General features: G+C 48.2%; 1 protein-coding gene across 1 annotated transcript; it reads left to right on the forward strand.

The window, feature by feature from the left end:
- The first annotated feature begins 1,427 nt into the window (after positions 1 to 1,427).
- Ambp (alpha-1-microglobulin/bikunin precursor) lies at positions 1,428 to 14,376 on the forward strand. The gene is made up of 10 exons (XM_013142665.3): positions 1,428 to 1,819; positions 3,183 to 3,325; positions 3,658 to 3,734; positions 4,675 to 4,791; positions 5,254 to 5,355; positions 6,030 to 6,076; positions 11,998 to 12,079; positions 13,106 to 13,273; positions 13,542 to 13,715; positions 14,259 to 14,376. Exons 1-10 carry the CDS (start codon positions 1,703 to 1,705, stop codon positions 14,288 to 14,290), a joined length of 1,059 nt encoding a protein of 352 aa, XP_012998119.1. The 5' UTR covers positions 1,428 to 1,702; the 3' UTR covers positions 14,291 to 14,376.
- Positions 14,377 to 15,854: the final 1,478 nt, after the last annotated feature.

A 15,854-nucleotide genomic window follows, 5' to 3' on the forward strand; every position in this document is an offset into this window, starting at 1 on the left:
TTCAGGAGACCATGGTATCACAGGACAGAATTCGAGCTCTGGAGACAGACAGATCTGGGTTTTCAAAGATCCTACTTAAAATTTAAGAACTACTCACTAATATATTCATGTCCTTGGGCTGTTATAACAAAGTACCACGAACCAGACAGCTTAACAGAAATGGCTGGGAGTGAGGGGGTGTACCTGTGACCCTAGCACTGGGAGCCTGAAGCAGTAGGGTCACAAATGTATGGCCAGCCTGGGTAACCTAGAGACTCAGCAAGACCCTGACTTACAATAAGAAGAGCCAGAGGTGTTCTGTAGCTCAGCATAGCGTACACACACAGCGGTGTGAGACCCCAGAGGTGCGCTCACAAATGACTAAAAAGTGCTCCCTCTGTCTCAATGACAGAAGCTGCATGTCCAAGACCCAGTTGCCAGCACAGCCCGATTCCCTCTGGGAGCTCTAGGAAAGAATACTCCTCTGAGCCCTGCCAGCTTCCGGTGGCTGCCATCAGGTGGGCAGCCTGTCTCTGCCCCATCTGCACATGGCCATTGTCCCCGCACGTGTGCCCCCCTGGATCTCACTCTCCATCCTCTTATAAAGCCACAGATCATTGGATTTAGGGCCTATGATGAGGATCCCATGATCAGGACCCTAACTCACCTCACCAGCCAGTGAGGGTACATCCTGCAGCATGGGCGGGCATGAATTTTGGAAGGGGTGCCAATCAACCTACCACAGATGCCGTGGTACCACGAGCCCTCTAGGGTGTCACCAGTGCCAATGCCTGCATCCCTGTCCCAGTGTGGAGATCCAGGAGGGTGGTCTCTGGTTACAGATGTGGAAATCAAGGCACTGAGAGGTAGACTGAGTTGCCCAAGGTCACACAGCAGTAGGAGTCCCACAGCCAGCTGCTCAGTCCTGAGTCCCCGTGCTTAACTATTGACAAAGGCTCCCTTTCTTGGCGACCCCACGTCCCTGCTGGGGAACCCTGGCCAGGCACACCACCTCTTGGAGTCCAGTGTCTACCAAGAGAAAGACAGCACTCACTTCTGGAGGAGATTCAGATTTCAATGCAGCCCTGTGACCTGTGCAAATGCTGGGGACAAAACCTGCAGGTAGCAGGTGCCCAGTGAATGGATTCTGTTATATCAATACCACGACCATCACCACTGTCATCATCCTCATCATCACCATCAACGTCAACTCTGTTGTGCTCTGCAAAGTCCTCAGAAGCCGGGGGTCAGAGGAAGCAGGTCAGAGGCAGGAGGCCTGGTTCTAGTCTTGGCTCTGCCCAGAACCCCCAGCAGTGACTGGTAGGTCACTTCCTGTCTCCGGTCCTGTAACAGGACCAATCAGGCTCACACTGCTGGTACTCAGGTGGAGGGGCACTGCAGGAAAGGCCGCAAGTTGCCTCAAATGACTGCTGTGACAGCTGGTCATTCGCAGGGACCCTTCCCGGGGGCTCAGCCCTTCCAAGACAGCCACGCTGGCCTCTGGGCTTCAGGCAGCAACCTGACCCTCACCGGGCTACATGGTCGATCAGAGTGGCCTTGCTGCCCTGATTGGCCCTGGCAGAGCAGAGCAAACACTGAGGTCACCTACAAGCCTCAGGCCCTGTTCCTAGCCTCAGTTCACAGTCGTCCCTGCCAGAGAGGTGGTGGCTGCTGTGTCCCCAGTCCGAGTGCAGAGACACCCAAGACAGAAAATCTGGGAGCCATGTGGGGCGCTGAGGCCCTGCTGTTGCTGCTGGGCAGCTGCCTGGCCATAAGTGTGAATCCTGTGCTGACGCTGCCAGACGACATCCAAGTGCAGGAGAACTTTGACGAGTCCCGGGTAAGCTGGCCGCTCGCGGGGCTGCAGTGTCCAGTGCCCGGGCCTGGCTGGGCACGTCCTGCCTGTCTCACGTCTCGGTCCCTGTCTGGAGCTCTGCAGCTCAGTCCCTCTGGTCGGGATTCTGGGGCTCTCTGAAGCCGCAGTTCTGCCAGTGACTGGTCTGCGGGACTCTCCCTTGACATTGTGCGGCGAACGGCCTCACACTCTGTCCATCCCCATGGATCCCGGGGAAATTTATCCAGCGAGGAAAACTCACTGCAGGAGGGCTTTGTGCTCTCTGCCAGCACCTGGCAGCCCCCCTGGGCTCAGTGTTTAGTGAACTGTGAGGCCCGTCGGCTCCCAGTCTTCATCTTTTAGTGATTCGGCCCTGCCTGCAGCATCCTCCGTTAGCCCACCCTAGCCCCCCAATCTCACGCAGATGCAAACTCAGGGTTACTGGGAAGCAGGACAGAGGTGGATCAAAGGTTGCTGGGATCAAGGGCCATGGGTCAAGGTAGCATCCCGGCCCGGGGTGGGACCCAGCACCATGTGAGTCTGTGCACGTGTGCGTGTGCACGTGAGTGTGAGTGTGTGCATGTGTGGTCCTCAAACTGCCTGCAGCCCCACCTCTCAATGACACAGCCACCTCTGTGTGAGACTCTCGGGCCCTTCCAGAGGTAGCAACAGCAGACTTGCTTTACCTCAGGGACAAGGGAGAGGTGTGTGCAGAAAGGCTGTGGGGAGCAGGTCCCCCTTCGGGAGGTCAGGGGTGCCTGAGGCTTTCTGGCTCCTCTAGCCATGAAGGCCCAGGGGTGCGGCGTAGTGCCATGACCCCTCTTTCTACCACCGAGGGCAGCCTTGAAAGGTGGGGAGTGCCTTGTCACTGAAGGAATGAAAGGCAGGACTGGAACGTTGGGAAGCAGTGGTTGGTGACTTTAGATCATGAGTTTGCCCCTCCTTCACCCCCATCTCGGTGGAACATGGCCACCTGCAGGGCAATCAGAACTCTGCTCACAGCAGCTTACTGAGCCTGCGGGACCCGCAGCCCCACCCCCCACCACAGACATCGCCAGTCAGTTGTGCTGGCACACATCAGTAATCCCTCCTATTTCAAAGGCTGAGGCAGGAAGAGCACAAGTTCAAAGCCAGCCTGGGCCACTTAGTGAAACCCTGCCTCAAACTGATATAAAAATAAGTAAGTGGCTGGGGAGCTGACCCAGTGGTAGAGCAGCCCTGGGTCCAATCCTTATTGTTGTAAGACAAAACAAAACACCATCACCCACCACAAAAGGCTGGTCATTGAGAGAAGCGGGCAGGGGTGTCAACCAAGTCTTCTTCGGGGTCCGAGGCCCATCCAGACATAGCGCTGGTGGCGGCCTCCTAGATGTACGGGAAGTGGTACAGCCTGGCTATCGGCTCCACGTGTCCCTGGCTGAAGAGGATCAAGGACAGGCTGAGCGTGGACACCATGGTGCTGGGCAAGGGGGCCACGGAGGCGCAGATGAGCACCACCCGCACCCACTGGCGGTGAGTAGCGGCAGGAGGGAGCAGGACCCCAGCAGCCCTCCTTGTCCTGCAGAGATGGACTGGCCTCTGAGCACCAGATCTCTCCCCGCGGCCCAGGAAGCGTCCTTTCTTGTCCTGTCTACACTGCAAGTGCCATGTCCCCAGTACTGTGTGCTCTGACCCTGGTCCTGCTCCTATGTAAAGTGGGGTCTCCTGGCCTGGTGTCAGCATTAAATAGAAATATTAAATTTCCAAATTTAAAAAAAGGGAAGAAAAATCAGGGTCCGTAGTGGGGTTAGGTGTTAGCACCAAGGTTTCTACCACAAGTCACCTTTCTGGTTTGTTTGTTCCAGGAGAGGGGTGTGCGAGAGGACCTCGGGGTTTTATGAGAAAACAGACACGGCCGGGAAGTACCTCTACAGCAATCCCAGTGCGTGAGGAAGGAGAGCCGCCCTCCTCCCTGAGCCCAAAACCACCTTCGTCTCCTCAGTTCACTTGCTGTCTGTCCCTCTTTCCTCCACTTAGTTGAGATGTCACTTGCCTTTCTCCAGATGCCTCTTCCTCCTCTTCCCTCCTGTCTCCCACTCCATGTCTCTTTCCCCTCCTCCCCTCATGATGAATCAGGTTCCATCAGTCTTAGGTCTTGCTGGGCCTGGGGCCAACCGATAGACACTTGGGCATGCACTGAACCACTAAATAACGCTCTGGCCAAAAGATTAAGTAGGAGCTGGGGATTTAGCTCAGCAGCATAAGCGCCTGCCTTGCAAGCAGGCAGTCGTGAGTTCAATCCCTGGTACCAATGCAAAGGAAAAAGACAAAAAAAAAAAAGATTATATCACAGCTGACTGTGTGAATGATTGGATGGATGGACTGACAGGTGGATAAATATATGAGTGAGTGAACAAGCGGTGAATATATGTAGAGTAAGTCCCCTCTTTCTGGGAGAAGTGTTTGTAACCGCATTCATTCATAAGCCAAGGAAGAGTCCTACACAGTACATCGGTGAAAGTCTGCAGCTCTAGTGTTTGTAAGCCAAGGGTTACTGTGTGGAGGTAGATAAATGAGGTAGCTAATAGACACCTTGATGGAGTGACACAGGAAAAAAGGAAGAAAAGAGGGAAGGGAGGATAGAAGGAAGGAAGGAACAGAGCAGGGAGGAGGATTTCGAGGGAATTGGTGAGGTGATGGTGAGCGAGGTGATGGTGAGTACATAGTGGATCATCAGAAACCGAAGCGGGTGAACTGACAGCTACACAGAAGGCGCAGATGAATGGGTGAATAGTGGCCGAAGACTTGACGTGTGTGTGAGCAGGTGATGGATCTCAGAGCAACACCTTCTGCCCATGCATCCTGCCTTCATCTCTACGCAGAATGGAACTTAACCATGGAGTCCTATGTGGTCCACACCAACTATGACGAGTATGCCACTGTTCTGACCAAGAAGTTCAGCCGCCACCATGGGCCCACCATTACTGCCAAGCTCTACGGTAAAGGCCGATAGCAAGACGAGCCCCTTGGAATTGCAGGCACGAGGGGAGGGGACCTTTGATTCCAGATAGTAGGGTGGGGAAGAGCAGGGAGTTTTTTGCTCTTTTCTTTCTGACAAAACTCCGGTTAGAGGAAGAGGTAAGTGTTTACACTCCCGGAGGAGGGTGGTGCATCATCTTTATTGAATCTTTAAAATCAGTTCCAGGGCCTCTGGCCCTTGAAAGAGCCAGTGGAGAGAGGCCCATGTGGGGACACAGGACACATGGGAGTTCCTGCATGGGAGCCGAGGGGGAAGCTTCTTCCTGCTTGGGAACCCATCTTCCCACAAGGGCACTGAGATACTAACCAGGGCAGTTGCTTCCAAACTTTGCCTAAATAAAAATCTCCAGGCCAAATCATCTTGGCCTGGCCAGCTCAGGTGCGTGATGGCTTTACGTGTCTCTTCCATCTCCTGCTTTCAGGGCGAGAGCCACAGCTCAGGGACAGCCTCCTGCAGGGGTTCAGGGAGATGGCCCTGAGTGTGGGCATCCCCGAGGACTCCATCTTTACCATGGCCAACAGAGGTAAATGCCATCCCTACCCCACCTTGGGTTTCTGTCCTCTACTACTCCTTCATAATCCCCCGAGGCCAACTCTAGCCCCGTGTCTTTCCTGTAACCCTCGGGGTCAAACAGGGACCACAGTCCTCTCCCTCTTTCTAGAGAATCAGAAAGCCATTGGATCTCCCAGCATACCACGGCAGAGCTAGGACTAGAACTAGCTCCATGTTGGTGCCCATTCATTTCAGGGAGGGCGCATCAGAATCCATAAGAGCCTCTCTGGAGGCCATGGAATGCCGGGAGTGGAGCATAGGCTCCCTGTGTTTTAATTTATGTGGCTTCTGGCTAGTCAAGGTGAACCTCTCAGGGCCTCACTTTCCCGATCTGTAAGATGGGGACAGTAATGGCTCCCCTACCTCCTGCTATGAGGAATCGATGAGATAAAACCATTAAGTATAACAGTCCTGTGCCTGGTAAGTCCTCAATATTAGCTATGGCTCTTCTTGAGATGCTGAGATGCGGCAGGAGAGGGTGGGTGGGTGGTAATGATGGCGCATCTGCAGCCTCCTGTCTTTCCAACGAATGACCTCAAGCAAGCAAAATGGGCAGCGCGCTCGATATCATGAAAGAGATCGAGATCCAGTTTACCTCCAAGCCTGGTCCTCTTATTCATGCCTGTCTACTGTCCTCTGCTCTAGGGGAATGTATTCCTGGGGAGCAGATACCACAGCCCACCCCAGCCCTGGTGAGTATCTCTTCCCCTCCTCCACCCCATCAGCCCCGTCTTCAGTATTCCACGTGCTGGGTTGTTTCCGGCCTTCTGCGCCTGCTGTGTGGGGACAGATCACTGAGGGCTGCGCAGGACTTGAGTGCCAAGGCCAGACTCAGCGCTCAATCTTGGTTCTGCCCCAGAGCTGGTTGCTGCCCTATCTGGACCTCACTTTTCTCATCTTTAAAATGGAATCATTATGTTTGCCTCCTGGGCTTGTGCTAGAATCCAGTAGCATGTCGGAAAAGCTTTTAGGGCTTGAAAGTGCCTAAAAGAAGTAAGACACAAATATGAAATGGCAATATTTAGTAACACATTGTAGTACTCAGGACATGAAAATAAAATCAGTTGATTTCTCTTAAAATCCAAGAACAACTAACTTCTCAGATCAACTTCTGTCCTCAGCAGCTGTCTGAGTTTGCTCCTTTGCCATACTGACTAAGCTTTCTTCATTCTTGTTTCTGTACCTACTTGGAAGTTCTGAACCCTAATTTATTCTACTGATTTGCGTGTGATTTGTATGTCTCTATGTGTGTACCCAATGTGTGTATCTGTACGCACGTGTGTATAGTATATCTGTTTACTTAAAAACACATCTTTGAAAATTGAAAAATAAGAAAAAGTGAGATGAGAATGTCATTCTGACATAGAATCAACACTGCTAACTTATTATATATTTACTCTTGTATTTTTTAAAGAAAAATAACACATGTGCTCATTTAAAGAATTAAACCAGTGCAGGAAATATCAAGATAAATAGAATATTTTTTAAATCCTCAAACTCCCATTATTTGCATAACTTTAGCAATCTTAACAAGACAGACAAAAGGAAGCACGGATGGATGGGTGGACACACTTAGGCTCTTATTAAGCAAGCTTTTGTTACCAATGCTTTCGTTTTCAAAGCACTAATTGTCATTTTACTTAAATTTAAACACAAACCAAAGTGAACTGCTTGAACTTCAAATAAATATTCCCTTTCTACAAGAGACACATGGCTTAGAGGAAAGTAAAGGTTAGAAAAAGATGTTTAAGGGGCTGATGTTGCTATCTGTACATTGAAACAGTATTTATTCTCTCTGTGACTTGAAAGATAACATTAGAACTTTTAAACTTTGTTCCATCTCCTCTTGGTTTTTTCTTCTGCATAGACCAGGTTGACACAATCCCATTCCATTTTGTCCTGATGAAGCCCTCTGTCACTTAAGGCACTGAACGACCAGTCCTCAGCTCTGTCGTTCTGTTGTCAAATTAGCTCTCCTGGTTCTGCATGTTAGTTTTACGCCAGTCTAGTGACCATAACTGGATGATCCATTTCTGACTCATTCATTCCTATTAATGTTGCTCTTTACTGGGTAAAGTTTGAGAGGTAGTCCCTGGGTGTTTTAACCCAACAATCTCGAATGTTCGGGAATGACTGCCTGCTTCCTGCACACTCAGACACCATTTTGATAGGGTGCCATATCTTGGGATCATATTTGTCTCTTGGAACTCCGTGTGTCACTCAATCTTCTCAAGCATGGTGACTGCTGCAAAATGGGACCACCATGACATGTATTTCCTGTCCTCGCAGGCTCTGATACCTGTTTCTTCTGCTCTGATACCTGGGAAGATTTTGTCACGGAAGTCAAGGTCATGCTTGGTGTTCATGTTTCTGTGTAAACATTTCCTGGAACACTGTGTGCTCTTTTCCTGTGTAGATGTCCAACTACAGAGTCCAAGTATATTTCTTGTGTGTTCAGGGAAATTTCTTGCACATTGTGATTAAATTCATCTTCTGTTCCTTTTATGGCGCTTTGCTCATGGGGAACACTCATTCTCTCTACTTAGAGCATCTTTGTCTTTCATATTTACTAGTTTCTCTCCAGTTGATTTTAGCTCTTAAAGCTCTTTCACATTTGTTGGGATTGTCACTTATCTTGCATTTGTAGCCATTTTTAGTCACTCTGCTCTGTGGATAAGTCATTGCATTCTGCTCCTGGCAATTTCTATCTCCATTTTATTTGCTAGCTCCAAATTTTCATTGTTTTAATTCTTTATCTATTTAGGCCTTCACTTCTCATTTTATTCTGTTGTCTTGGAAATTCACCTTTGAGTCCTGAGTCATTTTCTCATCTTGAAACACAATTCCTGACACTCACAATTTAAAGGAGGAGAGACTTATTTTGGCTCATGTTTTCCATTCCTGGTGGGCTGGCTCCAAGGCAGGAAGGGTACAGTAGGAGAGTCTGGAGGAGGAAAGCTACTCACTTCATGGAGACCAGGAAGCAGAGAGAGGAAAGCCAGGAAAGAGACACACTGTCCAGGGCATGCACCCAGTGACCTCTTTCTTCCGACCACATCCCACCTTCAAACAACACACTTACTCTTCAGTAGATTAATCCACCGATGAGTACAGCATCCCCGTGATCCAATCATCTTCCAAAAGCCCAACCTCATGAGCCTTTTGGGAAACATAATAAAGCTATACCTTAACAAGCCCTGTTCTAATAAATGTATGTTCTAATCCAATGATTCTATAGCTTGGAGCCATTGGGAATTGTCTTCCATTCTTCAGTTCTGTTCTCATCGAGTAACACAGGTTGAGTTTTCTGGGGTCAGTATCTGTGAAGGGGAAGGGATGAAAGTGGGAGGGAGAAGTTGTGATGAGGGAGAAGTTGAGATGCAACATAGTCACCATGGCCCAGCCAGCCCTACAAGGACCTTTGCAGCTGGGATGACCCTTTTGAGCTGTCTTAAGATGGTGCACAGGTGCAAGACCATAATTAATATCCTTATGTGGACCAATCTGGGAAGAGCATACCTTGGGTAAAGTGGATTCCTTTAGCTGAGGCTGTCACTAAATAGCCATGTGAGAGCCTTCAGTGACAGAGCAAGTCCACTGCTGAGGGAAAATCTAGTGTGTGACAGTGTCCACCAAGGTCAGGCTCTTGCTTTTGTTTAGGTCATTTATTCACTCATTTCTGAGGTGAGTGTGTAGTGTATGTACTGTTTTACTTTAGCTTGCTTCTGTTTCCTTAGCTTTATCCAAAATTTTTTCTGATAAGGTAAGATGAGGTGACTCTTACTTCTCTGTCCTCTTCCCAAAATAATTTGAGCTTAATTCCTGCACATTTTACTTTAGCATAAGCCGTAGGGTGTTTTGTGTTCATCCACTTTCCTGAAGAGCTGGGGTGAGGTGAAACTCTCCCCCAAGGTGTACTATCCTGGTCCTCACACATTTTTGCTAGTTTCCTGGGGCTGCCCCAACAAGCCCACAAAGCGGAGGGCTAAGCAATAGAAATTCATTGTCTTACAGAGGCTCAAGATATTGATAGTGTTGGGTCCTTTTTAGGGGTCTGAAGGAAAATCTGTGCCTCTGGCAGTCTGCTGACCGTCTTTGGCATTCTGTTGGTATTCCATCTGGCATTCCCTGGTCTGTGGCTGCATCAGCTCAACTCCTGCCTTTATTTCCCAAGTATGCTCTTTGGGGAGCTCTATCCAAATTTCCCCTTTTTACATGTACATTACCTATATGGGACAAAGGCGCATCCTAAAGACCTAATCTTAATTAGTTACATCTGTAACAACCCTATTTCCAAATAAGGTCACATTCTCAGTTACTGGGTATTAAGTCAAATATATGAATTTTGCAAGGAACACAACTTATTCTACTATAATATTCGTTCTTCCTCTGCTGTGTTGCAAAGGATCGCTACACATTCTATGTGAAGTTCATTACATCTGTCTGGGTTGGTGTATTGTACAGCTGCTCCATGATTGTGTAGACATAGAATCTTTACACTCTTTTATTTCCCGAGGGCATTTCACTGCTCTTCTGTCAGGAAAGGAAAGAAATTGGATGTTCTCCAGTTCCTTTTCTCTCTGGAAGTATTGGGGAGAATTAAGAATTTGACTCTACACCAGCTTTGGCAGTTTGTGGACACAGCTAAGAACTGCCCCCTGCAGAACCATTATATACATTCCAGAATGTTCTATTTCTTTCATTGGTTGCCAGTTTTAAGTTTGGCTTTAAATCATGCCCCCTTTCCTTTTTTTGAGTGACACTGATAGAAACTTGGGGGTGTGTTGTTGGAAAAATTGTTTGCTAAATACTAAGGGGAAAAGAACTTGTGAAGATACTTTCTATCATGCCTCTTAGTTCAGATATCAATTTAATCTTCATTTCTTTATCCATATCAGGAATGAAGCAGTAACTAAAGACTCCCCTCGTTAAAGACAGAAATATAGCACATTTCCATTTTTCCTGCTTCTTGCTTCCTGTTTTTAATTCTTTTAAGTTTCCCATATTCTGGATTTTACGGATATTCTTGAAGACCGACATTTAAATCTTTCCACCTTTTGAAAAAGATTTTTTAAATATTTACATTAAATTGCATAACTGCTTTAGTAAATATCTATTGTAACTATGCTTTATTGCCCTTATCATAACTTCTTTGCTATCAAGTCTTTGATTTCTGGCATGTAGAATCTGTTCTCAACTGATAAGAGTATTTCTATAAGTAACTTTTCAAAAAAGAGGCATGAGTGGCAGGCTTCTAGATTCTTGCCTAGCTGAGAATGTTTTTCTGTGGTTGTATCACATGGTCAATAGTGTGAAAGAGTGAGAACTTTTAGGTTATAATCTTTTCTCCCTTCAGCCCTTAGAGATACTGCTCTTGGCATTTTGTCATTAAATCCTGTAATTTGCTCTGAGGATCACCTTCATTCATTTTTCCTGATTTTCTTTTCCCTTATAATTGAGCAACTCAAGTCTTTCTTCAACTCAGAAATGTTTTCTTCTATTAGTTTTATAGTGCTTGTCTCTCCTTCTGGAGTTTCAATCAATTGGATTTATTTTTTGTAGCATCTAAACTGCTGCTTATTATCTCTACTGTGTAGTTAAATTCAATATCTTTTCCATCTCCAATAGTTTTATTTTATAAATATATAAATTATAAATATAATTTAACATATTCATTTCTATCACATCTGAATCCTGTTATATTTATGTGTATCATTTTTAATTTCATTTGTGCTCTAAGTTTTCTTCTACTTCCTACTGTCATCTTGTGGTTTGTGAGAATACTCTCAAGTTTAATCCACTTTTTTTCTGAGAAACTGCATTATTTAACTTATGACTTTTCTCCACTCCTTATCCTCGTCAAAGAAAGCCTACACCTGCTAGCTTGAGAGGAGTCTAGAAGAAATTGGGGGTCCCTAAACATTTCCACAACTTTCAGTTGCATATAAAAAGTAGAAGGGAAGTTTAAGTTTACTATGGTTCTGCTTTTTCAAGTTCCAGGTCACATCTGTGGACAGAAAGGCTGCCTGGTTTCTCTGCTCATCCTTTCTTTAATTTCCCTGAGATTCTGCTTTAGGGGACTCTATACCCAGAAACCCTCTTAACAGATTTGGAGCCTGCTCCCTTCTCCATGCCCCAACACCCACAGCCAGGAATATTAGGCTCAGTCTTGGGATCCCTTAATACTCTCAAAATAGAGCTTTCCTTTGCAAGCAGCTAATGACTTTTCTCCTGAGAATCAGTCATGTAATACACTGTGTAAACAATGCCTTCCCATTTCAAAACTGATATGCTGCTTCTCCTTGATTTCCAACTCTTCGGTAGATTCTTTTCCATTATTATATTCCTTTAGGCATTTCAGTTGGAAGTTGGATATGAAGTTATTTGTATTTCATGGCTTTTATTTTTATTTCAGATTAGAAATCCACCCTATGATCTCTGTTCTGGAATTCAAGTTGATGCTCACGTAAAAATAGTCCATTCACCTGTCTAGTAGCTGCACTCAACCTATACCCCAAATTTTAGAATGTGTGATTGCTGTTTGTATATTCCTGGAGTGCAGCAAGCAGTGGTAGCACGGTCTCTGCAATAACTTATTGTTTCTTCTCTGCAGAGGGCCCGGAGGGCTGTGCTACTGCAGGAAGATGAAGGGTCAGGGGCCGGACAACCAGTGACTGATTTCACCAAGAAAGAAGGTACCGAGAACCTGCCTCTTCACCCAGCTCTGCCATGCTCCAAATAGGATCTCGCCCTAGATGCTTCGCTACTGTGAAAGCTCTGGCTCTCTGCTAGAGTTAAGACTAGGCAGGGAAAAAAGGAAACAAAGTCCTCTGTACTGTGCCAGGGCTGTAGGGGGAGAGTGGAGCATGAAGCATGATCGTGAATTTATGAGCTCTCAGCTCCATGATGAAAAAAAGTGTTGCTGCCCTGTCTGTGTCACTGTGTGACCTCCAAGCCTTGGTTTTCTCATCTATACAGTGGGATAATGGTCTGCTGGGCTGATCTTGGGGCTCTTGTAGGAGTAAAGGGGAAAGAATGTGAGGATACTTTGTGTTGTTCACAGTGTTCATAAATACCTCACTCTCCAACTCACTCAGCCCAAACGAAACCTGTTCAGCCCAGTCCTGTGCCAGCCACTAGGGTCACAGAAACAAACCCCCCTGTCTTCTTAGGCCTTCTGGTCTGGTGGGGAGACATCCAAGGAACAAAGTGGTGAATCCAAGAGAGGGTCAACAGGGGCTGGAGGAGCTCAGAGGATGTGGGGTGCACAGAGCAAAGAGACCTCCTGGACCAAAGGGAATTCACGCTACATCCAGGCATAGGTTTTATGGTAGAAGGCATTCCAAGAACAGGGGACAATGGAACAAAGGCACGGTGGTGGCATCTTCGTGAAGAGGTCAGGCTGCCTGGCTCAGGGCTGGGAAATGTATCATCAGCTACTATTATTATGGATTCTCTGGGCAGATAAATCCAACCTAAGCACATGGAAGGGCTGGGTCACTGGTAAGTCCCCGTGTTATAAAGTAGAATGAGCACTGGTTACAGAGTCCAACACACACGCTTTGGATCTTAGCAGTGTGACCTTGGCCAAGTCACCTCGTCTCTCTGTCAGCTTCTTTCTCTACAGAATGAGTTGGTAATCCTTCCTCTAAGTGCAGAGGTGAAAACTGAAAGGGTCGATGCCTGGTGACAGGTGTACACTAAGTGCTGCTCTTCTGCAGATTCCTGTCAGCTGGGCCACTCGGCAGGTCCCTGCCTGGGGCTATTCAAGAGGTATTTCTACAATGGCTCCTCCATGGCCTGTGAGATCTTCCATTATGGCGGCTGTCTGGGCAATGGCAACAACTTTATCTCAGAGAAGGAGTGTCTGCAGACCTGCAGGACTGTGGGTGAGTACAGTCGCTGCCTCGGCGCACTCTGCACTCTCATGGCCTGTTCTCCCTCTGTGACCCTCTGTGAACAGAGTTAGCAGAGCATGTCCACTGGTAGAATTCCAGGGCTTAAGGTCAGAAGACATGGACCTGGACATGGGTGGCCTGAGGCCCACCACTTCTTTCCTGTTTACCAGTCTGTGAAAGAGGGACCATGTGTTCTAGATGATCAGGGCCTCAGCGATCACAAGCATCACCAATGTCCTGTGTCTCTCTCCACCCACAGCGGCCTGCAATCTCCCCATAGTCCCCGGCCCCTGCCAAGGCTCGGCCCAGCTCTGGGCATTTGACGCCATCAAGGGCAAGTGTGTCCGCTTCACCTACGGGGGCTGCCAAGGCAACGGCAACAAGTTCTACTCTGAGAAGGAGTGCAAGGAGTACTGCGGTGCCCCGGGCGATGGTAGGAGGCCAGGGGGGCATGGGCTGGGCCAAGGGGCTGCCAGGATCCAGCGGGAGAGCCCAGGAGAGGGTGAGTCGGTCTAGACTGTAGCCAGTGAGCAGGCCTCAGCTGTCCATCTGAAATGGGCCAAGCCCAGAACCTTCCCCCAGCTGGAATCAGGCACCTGAGATGCCAGCAAGGTACCAGGAGAGGGCACACAGGGCAGGCTGGAGATTTGGGCAGAGCTGGGTGTCCATTCAGGCTGACCATAAGGGACAAGGGGCAATTTGTGCCTTCAATATCGCTTTCATAAAATGGAACAAAGTGCCGTGGTCACAGAATCAGTATTCAGGTAATGGCAGCTCTGCCAATAATGAAGATAAAGGAATAGCAGTCATTTAAGTTGCCCATGCCTTGATGTTCCCTTTGAAAATGGTACCCATTTTGTGGAACGCCCTTTGGAGAGAAGTCATCCAACAAGTGGCCTGCCCTCTCCGCTGCACTCCCTCATCCTCTGAGTGTCGCCACTCCTGGGCCACTCCCTGAGCCTCTCTGTGTCCACAGGGGATGAGGAGCTGCTGCGATTCTCCAACTGATGGCTGGAAGGTAGCCGGAGTCTGTGCCAGAGCAGGCTGGGCCAAGTGACCTGCGTCCAAATAAAACCAGACTGCTGAAGCTCCAAGTCCTTGCCATTCATTGTCACCCTAAATGTAACATGGTGAGGGGAGGGAAAGGGAAGAAGCTTAGGGGGGTGGGGGCCAGCAGGAGTCCCCAGAAGTAGAAAATGCATGGTGGGAAATGTAATCAAACTACCTGCAGCACATGAAATTAGCTATGCAGTGTGAAACACATCAGTTTGTTATGCCGCGATAGTGTAGGGATTAATCTGTTTTGTTTCAATAAAGGTAGAAAAGAAAGGAAGAAAAAACTCTGAGCACTTGTTTCTGGCAGAGGTTGGACCTGGGACATCAATGACAGAGGGTCAGAAGAAATACTGGTGCCCTAGTGTGCCCAGGTGGCTCAGGGCACACCCACAGTGCCTGGTCATTCCCATCTCCGGCCATACCCAGTTCCTCTCCAGGGTTTTCCTGTGGTTGTTGCCCCATTTCTGCTCCCACCATGGACATGCAATGCTTGGCTCTTTTCTACCTTGTCCTGGAATGCCCTTGCCTAGGAAGGAGACTGTTCACTGGCTTTCCACTGTGTCCAGAACCGCCAGCTGGACCCAGGATGAGACTGGAGGCCCTGACTGGGCTAGCTTCTCCCCACCTGAGAGAGATTAGGTGGGCTGTCCAGGGCACTCAAGGACCAGCTCGGCCTATGAATATGCCAGGAGACTCCAGAGTCCCAAGGCTGCTGCCACTGCTGGGAAGGGATGACGCCCCAGCTTCGTGTGGTTGGAGGTACAAAACTGAAACCAGGGATGGCCCATGCTCTGCATAGTGACCAGCGCTCTAAGTGCCAGTGACCAGTTCAGTCAAGGGCTGGAGACCTGTCAGGAAGGAAGAAGGGAGAGAATTTCATATCTTTTGGATTTGGATATGGAAAACTTTGCACCTCTCTCAGACACATAAAGACCTCCATTGGTCTCATCCAGAGTCCTGTGCTGGGCTGCTGGTTTTCAACAGGGGACTTTCCTTGGGACAGTATCTGCGACCGTGGTTAGGGCTCTCTGGGCAGACATGGGTGGAACAGGAGTTTGAACAGTCTGAAAGAAATGAAACTAGCCAACATTGTCCCATCCATGGGCATCCCCTATCCCTGTCACACATGCTTCTCATACCGGGAACAGGTGAGGATGGCAATTTGAAGGTGCCACTCTGAAACAATATTTTAAAATGACCCAGACTGAAGGACAAGTGCTTAACCACAAAGAACAAGCTATAAGTGCCTCGCCAGCAGGGTAGGATGTTAGACTCCTTGGGTCTTTTTTTTTCCCTATCTTTTTTGAGACAAGGTCTCACCATACAGTTCAGGCTGGCCTTGAGCTCACTTTGTAGCCCAGGCTGGTCTCGAACTTGCAACAATCCTCCCCCAGCCTCCCAGGAGCTGGGATTACAGATGTATACCACCATACCCAGCTCAGGGTCTTTTTTTTTTTTAAATGGGGGACTCGCTATACCATTCAGGCTGGCCTTGAACTCACTATGTAGTTCAGGC

This window comes from Cavia porcellus, unplaced genomic scaffold (genome assembly GCF_034190915.1).
Source record: "Cavia porcellus strain 051 isolate PalLab524CR breed Dunkin Hartley unplaced genomic scaffold, mCavPor4.1 scaffold_1, whole genome shotgun sequence".
NCBI lineage: Eukaryota > Metazoa > Chordata > Mammalia > Rodentia > Caviidae > Cavia > Cavia porcellus.